At 37.7% G+C, this 17,674-nt stretch overlaps 1 protein-coding gene across 3 annotated transcripts in view; it reads left to right on the top strand.

Moving 5' to 3' along the window:
• SRGAP1 (SLIT-ROBO Rho GTPase activating protein 1) overlaps positions 1-17,674 on the top strand; it is a 137,095-nt gene that overhangs the window by 73,742 nt on the left and 45,679 nt on the right. For all 3 annotated transcript variants that reach the window (XR_001921732.2, XM_018080691.2, XM_018080690.2), the window contains exons 4-6: positions 1,899-1,961; positions 11,659-11,841; positions 12,232-12,360. Coding sequence is in view for 2 of the 3 variants with exons in the window: in XM_018080691.2 (XP_017936180.1) it covers positions 1,899-1,961; positions 11,659-11,841; positions 12,232-12,360 (375 nt within the window). In the remaining variant the exon portion in view is untranslated. The remainder of the gene's footprint in view (positions 1-1,898; positions 1,962-11,658; positions 11,842-12,231; positions 12,361-17,674) is intronic.

Here is a 17,674-nt window from a genome sequence, read left to right as displayed (position 1 = left end):
TCCTCCCACACGTGTATGCTTTCATCTTAATGTCAAACATCTTATTTATATGTTTTGCCCTTCTTTCTTCTAAAGTAATTTAAAAAACAGACCACTCATACTCAGCACTATAGAAGCAACTATCCAAGAAAAAGCAGGTGGCCTCTACTTGGAGCTTTGAGGAGGTGTGTAAGCTGTGTTAGAGCTGTGCTGCTGACTTTTAAAGGCAGGGTGCCAATGTAAAGTAATGAAAAGCAATTCAGAATTTTTGCTAAAGCTTTTAGTGCATTTCCCTACAGCAGCTTGCAAATCTGCAGTCCTTTTCCAATTCTTCACAAGCACTCTGTGTGCTGTTACTTATATGAAGTTTTGTGCTTAATATTAGATTAAAATAATCTGATATACGCAAAGAAATGGAAGTAGTAAGCCTTTTGTTCAGTAAGCCTTCAGTAGTAATGCAAACCTCATGAAGAATACCAGACTTTGAAAAGTATAAGCAATAAGGAAAGTTTCATAGTAATTCCATGTAACTCAGCTTCAGATCAACTGCCTTACTGTGCCTTAGCTACTACAGTGAATGCCCTTGGGAATACAAGAATTTCATTGAAGTGTTTTTTAGACTGTATTCCTAGCTTCTTGTCAGTGAAAAATCATCTTGCATATAAGGATTGAGTGAATACTACTAAGTGATATGACAGGTGCCTTAAAATACTGCCCAAAGTTAGAATATGTCAGTAGAAATAGGAGGGAAAAAACCCACAAAATTTTCTGTTCGAGCTACTGTATGTGTGTGTTTCATCCTGCTGGAAGACACAGTGGGTGGGATGTGTGGTGTGGTTCTTCCTCGTGCGTGGGCGTTGTGCTGGAAATTCTCATTCAGAAACCATTATTCCTGCAGGTGTTTTAGTGATGGCCAAGTATGTGTTAGCGGCTTTGGAGATGAGTTGTCCCTGAGGATTTTCCTTTGGCTTCTGTGCAAATGCAAAATATTTCTCATAGCTAAGGCCATTGTCTATCATGGAGTTGGAGTTTTTAGAAGCCAGACTAGTTATCAATTCATTCAGAGAAAAAAAAGTCCGATGTTTTCATCATGGATGTTACAATGCTTAGCATAACAGAAAAAATGTAGCCAGGCTGTTTGCCAAGTCCTGTAGCTCTGTTCTATAACTGTTTTCCAAAGACTATGATACAAATGTCTTCAACTCTTGCACAGTTGCCACAATTTTCATCAGATTGAACTGCTGTGGACAACTAACAAGGGAATATATTTGAATGAGACTCCAGTTAAATACTCTTATTTTGACATATTTGCTTTGTTAATAACTACTGCTAAATATTTCTTTTTTTTTTTCTGGGTCAGAATGAAAATAAAGACACAGTCCAGAAAAACTAAACAAAGCTGGTTCAGCAACCCACTCTGTGGAATATTGTGCAGATGGATATCTGTTTCAAAGAGGAGCCACAATTATTTCTTGCATAAATATTTAGATAGTTGCATGTACTGAGAAACAAAGACTATCCTAGATGTAAAATTGGGCGGGATGTCCTTCTAGAATATCACATTCTGCATGGTTTAGGATTTGTATGTATCATAGCAGTTATAAAACAGTACACAGTTTCTTCCATTAAAAACATTAATCTTGAACTTTACCCTTTCTGCTGGCACCTAATTTCCTGATGCTTTATGGGAAAAACATCTCAAATTACTTGTGGGTTTCCTTTTAGTCTCTGTCCAGATATTATCTGTCTACCTCTGCATCTCTGAATCACTCTTTTTAGGGCACTGTAATTCTGTCAGAATGGTCTTTGTGAGCAAAATTGCATTCACTGTCTAGGATGAATGATGAGTGCAAATATCAAGAAACAAATGTATGCTGCAGTTTTTATGTGACTTTTTCTCATTTTTTTTTAAATTACAGAGCAAAGAGATTTCATTTCAGCTTCATGAAGACTTAATGAAAGTACTTAATGAGCTTTACACAGTAAGTACAATTACTTAGCTTATCTTATAAAAATGCCATATCAAACTACTTCTGTAAGCTTTAAGTGGCCTTTTATTGAGTAAGTTAACCCCCAGTGGAGATGTTTATTTTCGTCTTTTACACAAGTCTAAACTATATTTTTGGGAAGACTACTCATTTGTTTAGAATACCTATGCTAACGCTTTCAGGATTACTCTTTACTTTCAACCCTTTTTTCTACCCAGACTCTGCTAAACCAGTTTAAGTTTTGTTGATTATTAATGAGACATTTCTACTCAGAGGTTACCAGAGCAAAGCTTCTTTTCTGCCTTGTTTTTGTCCATGCTGCCATCTGCTTGGTTTGACTCGGGGACTACAGTCAGTAAAAAATCATAGGTGTTTGCAGATCCAGTGCTGTGCTGTCTAAATGTTACTTATGTGCCCTCCCCCGTCCTTGACTGGGATAAGTAAATAATGAAAAGAAAAACAGAGGGGTTTATAGGCATTCCGTACTATTTAGAGAGGTCAAGAAAAAAACACTGTAAGCATTCTGGCAAGCTGCTGCTAACCCACAGGAAAATCTGAGAGAACTTAGGTCTGGACCTGTTTTCTTGTTTGAAACCAATCTACACAACTTGTTACTGCAAAATGATGTTTTGTCTACCTAATAACTATTTCCCCATTTATTTTTTGAGGGGACATGTTCTGAGAAAGAAAAAAAGCAAGAGGTACCTTTTTTTTTTAAACATAGCTTTAGAATGAAGAGGAACTAATGATATCCACCTCTTATTAAAGTATGTTGATTCCTGCTGTTTGAGGAAGTTGTGCATCCAGATTCTCTTTTGGAAGAGCTTGAAACATGTTCCTCAGTACCCTGCATAACAATCTCTAGACTGCTCCCTTTTCCATCCTCAAGATTTGGAGGACTATAAAAAGAACTCACAATATTTATATCAAGGAACAATTTGTGACCTGAAGGAAGTTTAGGAACTCCACAGGCAGAGCTCAAACATTACTTTTGTGCATCTTGACAGTTTTTCTTTTGACCTAGGGAAAATTGTGCACCTGTCAGTAGATGGGTTGAAGAACATTTGAACTCAAGAGCAACTTAGGCGGCAAAAAGGAGATCCAAAGAAAATTGGTCTTGTCCTACTGCCTTGAGTTCTTTTGAGTTGTAGTTACAGACACAGATTCCTAAAGCCTACCTAAACCACCACTTTTTTTTTTTTTTTTCTGAGGGATTTTCTTTGGGGCTTTTTTGTCTGAAGCCACCACTGATTTTGTAGGGTGCAATACTGCAAAACCCTGTTGGCTCAGGCCTGTGGTCAATGAAGTATGCTGGGATCAGCTTCTGCAAAGTAGCGATAGCCGCAAACAAATTCACACAGCTGCTGGGGATCAGCAGCTGTAGGAGCCATTGCACAAGTGGGTCTTCAGCAGTGAATAGGCCCTGAAGATACAATCTTGTTTCAGTTAAACAGTTGCCTGATGAGACTTGGGATTAGTGTCTGTGCTCCCCGGGTAGGGAAACAGTGAGGCATGTGCTGAAATACTTTTCTGAATCGCTAGTGAAAATCTTCAGGACTGGACTTCAATATTTTCACTCTTTTTCTTCACACTAGTGCTACATCTTCCCGCTGATGGTTACAGATTTGTTCAGGTATTAACTTCCACATTACGGCTTCCAGTGAATGCTAATTCCTTCCTCAAAATTTAAGATGTTTTAAAATGGGAATATTTTTGATGTTAATAAAAATTCCGAACTTGTGCACAATTTGAGTCAGGCTACTGTTGCAAGATGGTTTCTTGGGATGGAATTTACTTCACCTGGTTTTCAGACACCTGCAGTATAGATACAAATATCTTAGCTTGCTATCTGGGTTCCAGTTATAGTCATTGGAGATCTAATATGGGGAGATAAGACCCCTTTAGTCAGATGCAAGAATCTGTTTCAGATTAAATGATCTATACTGTTAACTGCATTGTCCGGCTTTTCATAGATTGCAAAGGACTTGGTCAGCTGTGCATGTCCCCATTTAGCTAGACACAACCCACATAGTAAAGTGACAATATGGTACAGAGTAGCATCTGTTTCACCACTTGCATGTTTAGAATGTTCATCAGCATATCTGTGTATTATATCTGCTCATGTACATAAAGATAGAACAATATCTAGACGGATGGAAACCCCATGCACAGGTTTTTAATTGTGTATGACATTAACTGTTTACAGGGCAAGATCACAGTGGCCTTAGCAAAACTAGTATCTACACTTCTAATCTCCAGCAGGCACATTTTTCAGTCACTTACAAAACAGAGACATCATCTTCTTGTTAGCCTCATGATTTATAGAGGGGAAAAAAGTAAAAGAATTCAGTCTTACTATTGTGAAATAAATCTTTGTGTTAAAAAAAAAAAAACAAACAAATTAATTTCAAGCCTGCAAGTAATATACTAATAGTGAAATCTCTCCCTACTGCTTGGTTCTGGTTTTTTGAAAGGAACGGTACCTTTGTGAAGTATAACTTAAAATGTGAAGCCTTATTGGAATTTAAGTACCTCTAAAGCCTTTGAGTGAGGGGCAAGTAGCAGAGCTTTTAATGTGTATGAAGAGGGTTTTTTAATCAGCTTATTTCTTATCATCATTCCTTATCTTACAAGAAAGGTCTGTAAATGATGACCTTTTCACAGAATTAAAAACCACATGGTTGTGCACAAAAGTGTGTTAATGAGAGAATAGAATGAAAATTACTAAGAGCTGAAGTAGTAGGAGGTACTTGTTCTGAGGCACAGGTATGTGGTCAGTGTAAAGAAATTGCACATTTTATTTGTTACTTCTTGAATTTCTCAGTTAAAGATTGTGTCCATTAGGCACACATATTCAGAGGTTATATGCCTGGATTTCTCTAATGCTATGGGACAAAGGGCTGAATTAAACGCTTGTTTCAAACCCAAGTGATGAAAAGCTCTACCTCCCACCTCTACCATGCCTCTCATCTCTAGTATGCCAGTCAGATCTGAGGCCTCAACAAACCTACTTGCAGACTTCTTAAGCACCAGATATCTCAAAACCAGTTTATCTAGAATGATCTGGAATAAATGAGATGTTTAAAGGAATTGCCACCGATTTAGTCCAAATATTTTTAACGGATAAGTTCAAATGTAAGCTACCAAGTATCAGTAGTAACTGACTTTTCTTCTGTTTTATTAAGTGTCCTAATCTTCTGTATTATAGCAAGTGCCAGAAAAAAACAGGTGGCTTTGGGACCCATCTCTGAATATCTAGCATTGCACTTTTGCCTCAGAAAATCCTTTTTAACCTGTTCATAAGGCCAGATCTAAAACATGCTATAGTTAGGGAGTTATGTCCATTGATTTTGACAGGGTTTAAATCAAAGTAGTCAATAAGCAGACTGCTGTAGACTTTGCAAAGAAGAAACTGCTCGAAGAGAAGAAAACAAGAAATCGCTGAGAAGTTTAAGAGACATACCAACTTCCACTAAGAGTGCATTATGAAGATTTTCAATTAAAAAGACTTTCTGTTCAAAGTTATTTTTTCACTTGTGAAAGTATGACCCTCTGCCTTTTGAGAAAGAGACTAGAAATTTTGGCTATTTATTTAATGTAGAAAGACTCACGGCTGCAATGAAGTGTCAAAAATATCAGTAACTTTCCAGTATTAAATACCTATTGTACTTTAAAAATGCACACCAATAAGAGACCTTTCTCCTTGCTTACACTTTATATAATTAGTTTCTTTTCCCATTTTTGCTACTAGGAGTTATTATGGAAATTGGAGATTTGTACCATAGGTCTTCATTTACTCCATGGAGTAGCTTAGCTTTTGTTGACTTTGGCCTGTGACGTCCTCATTAAAACTACACATCATGTACATGATTGTTGAAAAAATAAGAACAGAAGCAGGTGAACCACAACTTCAGAAGATATTCTTAGAACCTATGAGCAAAGCAGGCTTATTTTGCTGGAATAATCAGAATTGTATAAGGGAAACCACAGTTTTTCATTTTCCGTCTCTTTTATGTAAAGGTTTTCTTAAATGTTACATTACATATTTGTATGTTTTCTAAATGTTTTATGACTAGTGAAAATGGATTTTAAGACTCTGTATTTTCAATTCTCAATATTTTATGCACTGATTTCAAAATTATAACTGAAAACATCATGCTCAAAACAACTGAATAGCTAAGCTTCATTCTGTATCTTTGCAAGTTCAGTAAACTATGAGTGGTAAGTACTTTTTAATTATGCATGGCTTCTCCCTGGCTGTACCAGCCAGTCAGTATTTTCAGATCTGAAACATTCCCAATTCCCAGCAGCTGCACTCCTGTCTTACTCCTCTCCCTACTACGCTTTCAGCCAGTGTAAGCTAGTAATTAGTCCCATGTTTCACATAAGGATATAAGCTATTGAAACTGCAGTGAGGTGTATTTTTGAGTGAGGGTAGATGGGGAAAGAGGAGCCCAGTTAGTTGTGTGGAGTCACAGATCGGAGTTTTTCCTGGCAATTACAGCGAGAAAAGATGGTCAAACTGAAAGCTATAGGAGGTTTGGGTTGGTGTTTTCTGTGAACTGACTGACTTAGAAATCTTCTTACATGTTGACTTAAAGAGGCAACAGATTATTGATTTTACAATAGATCATCTTTGCAACAGAGAAAGCTCCCCAGTCAAACTCTTCTTTTATTTCTCTGGAAAGCTAGAACGCCTTGCATTGTCAGATCAGGTACTGGAATATAGCAGTAGCATCTGAGTGATTGGAAATGGTAGGAAACAGAAGGTAGGCAGACTCTTTTCTTGTATTGGAGGGGGGTCTCCACTGGATTTATTTAGGGGTTAGGACATATTCATAAATGTCCTCTAAAAGAGTCAGAGAGGTCGCAAAATACGGCGCTGTTTCGGTAATAAGGCTGAGGGAAAATGGCGGAGAAAAGTGATGCACATCATAAAAATACATCTTCATGTCTCCCACTTGGCTTTCCAAATTAATCCTACTGGCATCACACTTTTCACAAGCAACACAAATGTAAAAGTCTCAGAAAAATGAAAAAGTAGGGACAGTCCAAAGCGAATTTAATATTAAATAGGACAGGGTTGCTGTGCCACTTACATTCTCCACTGCTTTATCTTACTTTTTAAAAATCTTGGCTGTTTAATTTCTCAAAGCAGTTGCTGCCAGATTTTCCTTTTTCTTTCCTGAAGTAACACAGAATCTGGATTCTCTGTAGAAAAGTAAAGTTTAGTTTACTGTAGCACATCAGAGATCTGAGAAGGTGAAATCAGTAATTTTCTCTTGGTAGTAATATATCAGTGACAATTCCTAAAACTACATCAGAATTTGGCTTGGAAGGGAACAGGATACTGACAGCAGCTGACACTGAGCCTACTTAACTGTTAGAGGCCACTGATGTGGTAAAATTGGCATAAGATTTTACTTATTTCTTGTGTAGAGTACTGAGTAACCCAATTTAGTGAAACCCTTGTGACTCCACCTTCTGATAAGAACTAACAGCTTAGCAGAGACAATTCTGAAACAATTCAAACATAGTAATTGCACCAGGCATGAGCTGCTGTTCCGGGAATGCGTGTTTCCTGAGAAACACTATTAAAAAGCTCCTAATTTTGCAGTTGTATTATAAAAGTAAAACACATGGAAACACATGGTAATTCCAATATTTTTTAACTTCATAGCATTCAGTCTTACGTTGGGTTAAGAAGTTCTCTAGGAAAGAAGTATGCATGTAGAAAAAGAAAACCAGTGCCTTGCTATGGGCACATTCCTCTCTTGAAGTTCACAGAAGTACAGCGCTGATTACTGACTTTTTGATGGATTTGTCCAGATAACAATCATTGGTTTAAATAAAATAATTACTTAAGGTTGTACTCTGATGTGCCCTTCCTTGTGATGAGTGCTATCTTCTGCCCTAAGCCTGCTTGCTGAGCTCTCCCGAATGATGCTGATACTTTGGCACGCAAAACGAGATGTTTATACCACTGAGTGAACAGTCTGTCACCTACAGGTGTGAGAGTACATAGTTAGGGCAGCATAATCTTTTTCATCTGGTTGTAGTCTGACACAGTCATCTGACAGAAATCTGTGTTTTACATCACTGGATCTGCAGAATAAACCTGCAAAATTATTAGGATATAAACCTTGAAGTTTAATTTTAGAAAGGTACTAGTAAGCATTTAACAATGCTTGTTCACTACAGCAGAGAAGTGCAGCATATGTCATGATGACAATTCAGCATCTGCAAAATTACAACCTCGCTCTCTCTTTTCAGTGCATACTTGATGACTGATCAATAAGCACTTTGGGGACTAATTAAAGTCAGTTCAGTGATGGATACTCTCACAGGATAGTCTATCAGTTCAACAGTTTGGTGGACATTTGAGAAGCATTATTGCTTATTTCATCAGGTTATTTGTGGTTTGAATAACAGATCTATGGATCTCTTGGATACTCACAGATACTCTTAAAGTCTATTTACGAGAATTAGGCAAGCCTGTTACTGTGTTTAACAATATCTAACAGTCTTAAAAACTCCAAGGTGAAAAGATGGTATAGTGTTAAGGGAAAGAATCATATATGCAACTTATCATGCAAATTCTAAGCTAATTTGTTGAGGAAGTATGCCCTGAAATACTTGGAAACCAACTCCTTAGCTTGTTCCCATTTATTTTTCCATACGTGTCTCTCTGATGCTTTCTCAAGTAAAGTTTTGCTGCTGAAATATCAGCTCTTAAAAAATCAACATTGACAAATCATGAAAAAGACTGACAAATCATGAAAAAGCTTTCCCCAGAGCTTGCAAAATAATGATGTCACTAGTGCATGAGATAAGCAGTGCTATCAATATAACAAACTGGACAGGAGTCAAATGCATGGGCTGATCACTGCTCTGTAGAGAGTCTGTGTTGATTTCTAAGCCAGTGTGTCTCAGGTAGGACAGACTAACTGCTGTCCAACCTGAGTATTGCTAAAGAGAGGGCTGCTTTTTCAATTTTAGTTATCTAGGGAATCATTTGTACCAATAACTCGTGTAGAGTTTGTTGTGGGAGTATGGATTTCAAGTAGACATGAGTTCCATGTAGTTTTCCCACAAAACTTGCCATTCAGTCAGTGTAGAGTGAGACACCTGGATTTGGTATCTTGTGCTGTAAGCAAGCAGTGAGAGGAAGAAATACTCTTCAGTGAAGTTACTGGAGTCAGCATGGAGACATTGGTGAGAACAGGTAGTGATACACTTGTACTCCTTCAAGGAATACTTCCTCCAACAAGGAAGCAGGCTGAAATGTCAGAACCACTGCAGAAGGACGTTTATGCCTAGTCCACTAGGAACTTAGAGAAATTGTTTAAAAATCTTCAATGCTTTCTGCTTGGTTCACCACTTAGGTGCTTTGAGATGCAGTTAGAAAACTCTGAGATATTATTGTTCCATCTGCAGGCAGAGTATAAAAGAAAATAACTTTTCTAGATGGTAAGATATGTGAGTTAGCCTTGTCCCATGAACTAGAAAGTCTCTAGAGCTGACACAGGACAAAAGATAAAAAATAAAAGCAAATACCTATGGCCTTATGTAAAGAAACACTTAAAAATTTAATAGAAATGCCAGAAGAGAAGGGCACAACCTTGCTTTTAATTTCCTCTCCCCATCATTTTTAATCAGAACCATATCACTTTCTGTGCTTCTGTGTTTTATTCTATAAACCATTTCTTTAAGAAGTGCATTTCTTCTCTTTGCAGTAACTCTTGTTTCCATGTGGCCATATGAGTTAGATTCCCTGGGCATTGATTATTGACAACTTTAGGAGCAAGTGCCTTTGGAACAGTGCAGGATATAGGAGACTGAACGTGCTGTTTGGTTAAGCTGGGAACCTTGCAGACCTTGGCTCTGTAGGCTTGCCTTCTCTTCCTAGCCCAGCTTTGTCTGGCTTTGGGTTTTTGCATCATCCATGCGGACTGTGAGCTGCTGGGGCAGCAGCTGTTCCCAGTGGGTGTAGGCAGTGTTCAGGCAGGGAGCTCTGCACTCTGGTCAGGCTTTGGAGCACAACTGTGCTATAAAGGAGCACCAGCAATAGCATTAAGTTGTGCTCCTGGCAGTTTGGGTTTTTTCACCACAGAACTGTAAACATACGTCTCTAAAAATAAAAACAGGGCCACTTTTTAATGTCCGTCTCCAACCATTTTACCTTACTACAGGAAGTTAGTGAAGAGTTGCCTGTTTCATTTTTAATACCAATGCTATTTCAGTTTTTATCAGCAGCATGGCTTCAGTATTAAGTAGTGGCATACACAGTTAGGTGTATAACATCCATGGGTTATGCAATATTGCAGCTCTCTAAAAGTATGTTGTCTTTCTGTTGCACCAGACTTCAAATACACATCAGTTCAGCCACCCACTGACGTGGTGCAGTTGGTTGGTGTCGATCCATGCTAAGACATGTTGCAGTGAATTTGCAATATCTAACTTTAGTGTTCCCTGTGTTGCTGCTCTATGGATGCTCCTTAGGCTGACCTAACTACTTAGTCACCAAAAGTATGTCTCTCCCAAGGGAATATTTCGTTGCAGCTTCCCAGACCAATCTGTCTCCTCCATGGGTCACGCAAACAGCCCTTTTGATTCCTCCCTGGCTGTGCTTCTTGGAGGAGATGTGAATGGTTTGCATGGCCTCCCCCCAAACATAACATCTGCTGGCTGGAGCTCTGGCACCCTGTGAAGAAGAGTGGCGGCCACCAGCTGCCTGAGGATGCCTTCCTGCTTTGTTCAGTGCTTGAAAGTTAAGACAATAAGACAAGAAAACAACAACAAAAAAGAACTGGCAAAGGTGGAAAGAAGCTTTCTTTACTGAAAGTGGACAGACAGCCCTCCCCAGCAGAGGTGGGGGCATTGTGGTTGCTTGCTGCCCACTACACAACATTCAAGTTGAGGTTTTTCTTGCTTGAAGAAGGAAGGAGGACTGGGCTAAACAAGTCCATGTCCCTCTTGGTGGTCTGTGCAAGCATGTATTCGCATGCTGGCAGCCAAAGCTCTCTTGTCTGCAGAGCCAGCATGTGTGTAGAGGGAAGATAATGGTATTAACTGTAGGGCTGTGATGAAAACATCTTCACAAATTATTTATCAGGGAGCTCCTTCTTCAGCTTTCATCTGGTTTTATGTTGCACCTAATCTACTGGCTCTTCAGTTGGCATCCACTTGTTTCCAGGCCTTGGAGCTAGCCGTGGATGTGCCATCCAACTAGCTGTGGGTGTGCTCCCGGACCGAAGCTTCCTGTTTCCTCTGCTTTATTCCCCTTTCCCCAGTGCTGAAGGGATCCTTCTGCTTTCAAGCATTCGATGTCCACAGCCAAGCTGTTAACTTAGTCCTGAAGATAGTATTATATGAGATAGATATGGCACTGATATAGATTTAGGGCTTTTTGTTCATTATTTCAGATTTTCATTGAAAGACAAGAATTCTAAAGTTTCATAAGAATGATTTTTGGTCTTTCCTATCCGCAGTGAAAGAAAAAATGCCTGTTGGGATACTATTAAATAGATCGGAAAAGAAAAATGTAACCAGAAGTCCTCAATCTCTGTTGGCAAGGAAATTTACCTAAAGTTTATAAGACAACATCTTGCTTAAAGACCCTGTGATTTTTCTGTAGATACCTTTATATTTTCATTTTCTCTGACTTTCCTTTGACTCTTGTCTTTTGCAGGTCATGAAAACATACCACATGTATCATGCAGAGAGCATCAGTGCAGAAAGCAAACTGAAGGAGGCAGAGAAGCAAGAAGAAAAACAGATTGGGAGGTCAGGAGACCCTGTTTTTCATATTCGACTAGAGGAAAGGCACCAGAGACGGAGCTCTGTGAAAAAGATTGAAAAAATGAAGGAAAAAGTAAATAGTCCTTTTATTTAGCTTCATTTGAAGTAAATTCAGTGCATTTCTGACATTCTTTAGCATGGTATGAGACAGAGAAGTCCAACTGGGAAATAAAATTAAATAAGGTGCACATAATAAATTATCAGTGGCTTATAGATAACTTGACATAATTGCAGTTCAAAGAGGGGAATACTTTATTCCCAGTGTAATTCTTACTATACGTTTTGTCACATTTGAAACAAAATACTAAGTTTTCACTTTGTATTGCATTTGTTACATGTGTAACAGGCTGGCAATTAAGATTCTTTCTTGTTAGTAGGAATGTGTGCTTGAATTGTTACCATTTTTTTCTGCATACCAAAAATGAAGTAATTAAAATCCATTAATATGCAATATCTTTCCTAGCGTCAAGCAAAATATTCTGAAAACAAGCTGAAATCTATTAAGGCCCGTAATGAATACCTGCTCACCCTTGAAGCAACCAATGCTTCTGTTTTCAAGTATTATATTCATGACCTTTCGGATTTAATTGATGTAAGTATTGTCACATTTGGTTTTATGTTCATTCTGTTCAGAAATAATACTTTTTTCATTTTTAAAGGGAATACACTAGTCATATGGGTTGCCTTTAGTACGCTAATTATTTATAATATTGTATGATATAATCAGTAGATTTTCCCTTTAACTTTTATGTTTCACATAATAAAGTGCAAATAAGATGCTGAACTCATACCTTTAAAGTTAGAACATTGTGTTTTCTCCCCATATGTCAATAGAAAATATGACAGGAACACCATGAAAAAAATAGACATTTTCATTTTGTACTATTAAAGAATTTCTGGGCTATAAATATTTTTTTATTTATTAATAAGCTTCTTAAGTGAGCATCTAATGGTATTTAAGTCCAAAGAAGCCATTTCTTCCATGTTTTCAAAATTGTTTAGTTACATTCATTGCATCACTGAATCATATATACAGTAGCTTCTTATTTCATGTAGTTTGAAGAACAGACACAATCAGTCCTGTGATCTATACTGTCAACAATCTTGTTACTGATTTTCATTAAGTTATTCCTGTGAGAACATCCTAGAAGAATGATTTTATACACTGATGTTGACTTGTGCCAGCATTTGGTCTCCAGAACCTTTATTAGTGACATTTTTACATGATGCGGAGCGGGCATCCTGCACTGTATCATGTCCCACCCTCCTCATAGGCTGACTTCATATGTGATAGAAAAAATATGGAGACAAAAAACACAAGCTCAAGAATATTCATTCACTAGCAATGTGGGGTTAACTAGGTTAATGGCTACAGCCCTGTGGCCCATATGAAATCCTAGATATTTGAATACGCTTTCTACTGCAACAGTAACGTATGTTACTTACAATAGCAAACAACATTTACATACACCTCTGGTTTCTAATATAGCATAAATTAATGCAGGATTTGGCAAGGTTTCTCATTTCTACTGACTGGGGAAGAAAGCTTCATAGAGAAAGGGAAAAATGTTTTCTGTGAGATGAACAGACTAAAATAGCTGCATGTGTGTGTTTTATTATATGTCACCTAAATACTTATAGTTTTCTTTGTCATTTCTGGGTTTTCTGTATTTTATAAAATCTTGCCTGGTTTTGTTAGAACTTTTTCCTTTTCCCTTTCAACTTTTTTTCCTGCCTTTGCTTCATTTCTTTCTTGCTTTCTTATAAAAGATGGCAATGAATGTTTTTTGTGTTTTCAGTGGTTTTTCGTGTCTCTATCTCAACATCTCTTTTATTCTTTTCCTAGTCGCTACTGCGTGTTTTATCTCTTCTGATTTCTTCTGCTTTATTCTTCTGTGTCCTGTCCTTGTCTAATCTGTATCCACTTGTGCGACCTGCTCCACCCATCTAGCCTGCCCAGGCAATGAAAACATTTACCAGGATCCTGATGATCAGGGCAAAAAACTAAGGACAAGCAGTGTGCCTGCTAGGGTACCACCCAAGTGAGAAGTTGACCCTACCTAATGGAGGATTTTCCTGCTAATGCTTAAAGGATGATGCATTTTTGGCCTCCTTAAACTTTATGAGTTCTTCTTGTCTGCTGGAAGAAAGGAAAGGTCCCTTTGATTTTGTTCCCAGCACCCGCACCCCTTCAGAAGATGGAAAGATGCTCATTTTGTCATCTCTCCTGCCTTCCCTTTCAGAGCTCACATTTCTCAGTGAATGTCTTCAATGTGTGTTTGTTTCTATCTGGTCAAAACCATATCAGGTTGGAAAACACATGTGATTCTTAACCATTTCATCGATGTCCATAGAGGTTGCTGTAGCAGTGAAAGCTGAGGGGAGGAACCATGGGCCTGGAGCTTTACAAAGAGTTGTGAGGGGAGAAGAAGTGAAGCTCTCTGCGCATACACATGCAAAGACAGTACTCTTTGAAGTTAGTGTATCTAAAGGTATTTACACAACCATGAAGACTAAAGCTTCCTAACCATTAGTTTTTAATAAAAACAGACATTCTACAATATTTAGTAATGCAGAAAAATTATATCTAGTTTGCATGGCTTTTTCAAAGCCATGGACCAATGTACACAATAATTCTTTTGGCAAAATGGCTTTAGAAATTACTCTTTTAGAGTAAATTAGACAGAAAATCTAGCTGCCCTTTACATCACTGTTTTGTAAGAGTAGGCTGTAAACATATGCAACCAGAATTTGCTTCAGAGCCAATTTAATCCAATTGTGAGCTTATTTAAATGAAGTGTCTTTCAAACATTTGTATTTGAGCAGAATATGCTGTGAAAGCGTCAGTATTTAGACAGCATGTTTGCCACTTGACAAAGGAAAGTTTTTGTAAATGCAAGAGTCTTGGCAAGATTTTGGAGTTATATCATTGGAATGTGAGACATGCTTCCCAGTGGCCATATGTTGCAACAGTCCAGACTATCTCATTCTGTAAATCTTAATGTCATGGTACGATTTGGAGTTTTCAGAGCAGTGATGGCAATTTCATTCTTTGCCCTCTCTATTTTGTCCTCCTTTGCCTGCCTGATTTTCCATGCTTCCCTGAACTCTCTTTGCCTGTACAGAAGGGGATTACCTCTCCTCTGTGTCGGTGTTCCAGTTAACATGGAAAGAATTTAGATCTCCCCAAGCTGTTGGTGTTGCCCATAAATGAAACTGAATGTTTTCCTATGTTACTGAAAAATACATCTAATAAAAATGGGATAAATGTATGAAGGAATGCAGTACATTTTTTTGTACCAAGATTGGGGAGGCTTGTGGAACTATTCTTTTTTACCAAAAAATAACACTTTTTCATTTGACTTCCACTCCATTTTCCATATATGAGGCTCATGTGGAAAATCCTAAATTACAGTTCCTCATCTGAACTCAGTCTGAACTATTCAACTCCTTCATTTCATCAACAAAGCTCAGGGCTTCTGACTTAAAATGATGAAGCGTTGCTCATCTTAACCTCTTGTGATAAAAGCAATATAAAAATATTGTTGGAGTCTTAACTGGATGATTTAGTGCATTTAATGAGTTAAGGGGTGAAATCAGCATTCGTGAAGAAATAGAGAGATAAACAGGATTTGATATGCACAGTGTTTCTGTCCTCTGCATGTTGTATTGAGGAATTTGAATTTTCTGTTGAGTATTTCTTCTCTAGATTGGTATCTAGTTCAAGTGGAGGACAGAATGAGTTGTTTCTTTCATTTGTATCTTGTGAAAAGCAGTAAAGATTACATTTTAGCTAAATTAAATAAGCTTTACGTAGTATGTGGCTTTTTTTCTAAGACTTTGAGTTTCTGAGGCGCGACAGAGTACACACTGCTGCTAATCTGGTTGTTAGTACCAGCATCTGTCCATATGGCACATACTTTTATTCATTTACTTGAAGATTTCCATGTAATTGAGTTCGTTAAATTTATCTGAGTATAAGAGGAAGGTAGAGACATTTTTTCAGACTTACCATACACTTGTATGATCTGGAGATAGATGCTAGGAAATAGTGATCAAAACAATTTGACTGTAGTTCAGCTGCTGGAATAAATAAAATATTCATGTGTTGGTCTTTCTGAAAATGGAGTTTCTGAATCTCTAACTGCAGTCTGCATGCTTTCGATGGCGAAGAAGTTAGGGAACATTTAGCTATTGTGAACTTAATTTATTCTGTAAAGGTTCTATATTAATCATTCATAGAACCAAGTTTAAAACTAGGGTAGAGTGTGTGCAGCTCACTATCTGTATTACATAAGTCCTCATAAATATGTTATGTACAACCAGAGCCCTTTGATTTGAATGTGGACGTCTGTGTAACAGGATGCTTAGAAAGTGACTTATTCAGAGGTTAAGGCTTTTTTTATGAGTTCTTGTCTCCATTGGCATTAGAATTTTATTACTATTCCTGAAATGAATTGAAATTAAATGAAGAGCAGCTTGGTTTGGTTGAAGCTCTGTGCTAAGCACTGCAGTTTGTTTTGTTCAAGCCTAAATATACTCTGGGGTGCAATAAAGGCAGGAAATGCTCTTGAGACTGCTTCCGATTTAATTCTAAATAAGAATAAAATGCAAATTCCAAAATTAATTTGTCATACATATCCCGAATGTATCACTCATCTCCCTCCACTTTGCCCAACCAAGACTCTTTATGAATCCAGAAATGCAATCAAACTCATAGTCTATGACTTCATTCTCTTATTTTTCATCTTCGTGTCATACTGCGCAACTGACATCTCGTGTCTCTAGCCCATAGATAGACAGCAGATCTCGTTGGCCATCCTGGCTCTACCCTTGGTGTGCTGATTTGTGAACCTCTAAGACATATTTATTTTGGCTAACGGTGTGGTTGCTCACTTGAGCTTTACAAATCTACAGATTTTTCCTGAAAATCATGTAAATTTGCATGCATATCTGTGTGTGAGTATGCATACAAATATACTTTTTTGCAGAAAGGTTGATGATTAATTTTTCCAAGCATGGTCAGAGACGATGGTGAGGGTGGCAGTTTAGTGGCAGTACCTTAAATTTTTAGCCTCAGTAATGTGCTGTTTCCATTATAGACAAGTCTCTTTCTAAACCATCACTAGTACTAGCAGATTAAAACAGTATGTTTCGTTCTCCATAGCTCTGAGTTGATACTGTGACAGAGCCATTCCCCTGTTAAAATGATCTTCACCTTCAAACTTTGGAGAAAGTGGACTATAGTCTGGCAGAAGTAAGAGTTGTGATGTCTGAGTGTTTAGTTTTGCTTTTAAAAATAACTTTACTCATACAAATTCTATTTTTACATAAGTCATTGAAGCAAAATTCCAAATTCATATGTTTTTAATTCCATTCAAAGAGCCACTGGTCACATAGCACTAGTTCAGGTTCTGCATTTAATTCTTGTTTGCTCTGCTGGCACTGGCATTGCAAGAAAATGCCTTAGTCTGGCAGGATGCTATGCTTCTCTTGAAGAATCCTTCTTATTGTCTGAGAGGCTGTATTTGTTACCCTGTTCAACTATCATCACTTGCCAAAGATGATCGTGGTGATAGTGACTGAGTATCTTAAGAGTTAAACAATGAAGTTAAGTCACAGCATAAAGGCTGCAATATTCCAGCTTGCAAAAAAGCTGCATCAGAAACCCACACAGCTCTAATTGTAAATCAATAAGCTTTCTAGTAATACTCAGATTAATCCACTAGAGCCAAAATTCAGGCTATGGTTTTGTAACACATGGATAGTTGGCAATGCTAAACCTGGCATTGCCCTCTATTTCTAATTTCCTTTCAGTTTAATCTTCCATGAGGTTTCTCTGAAAGTAATGCACATGAAATGAAACAGCTGTCCCAATTCACTTTCTTATCAGCACTTTTAGTCTG

The sequence above is a fragment of the Manacus vitellinus genome, unplaced genomic scaffold (genome assembly GCF_001715985.3).
Source record: "Manacus vitellinus isolate BGI_N305 unplaced genomic scaffold, ASM171598v3 scaffold_5_pilon, whole genome shotgun sequence".
Classification (NCBI taxonomy): domain Eukaryota; kingdom Metazoa; phylum Chordata; class Aves; order Passeriformes; family Pipridae; genus Manacus; species Manacus vitellinus.
The sequence above is the reverse complement of the archived record's forward strand: the minus strand, read 5'-3'. Positions and strand labels throughout refer to the sequence as shown.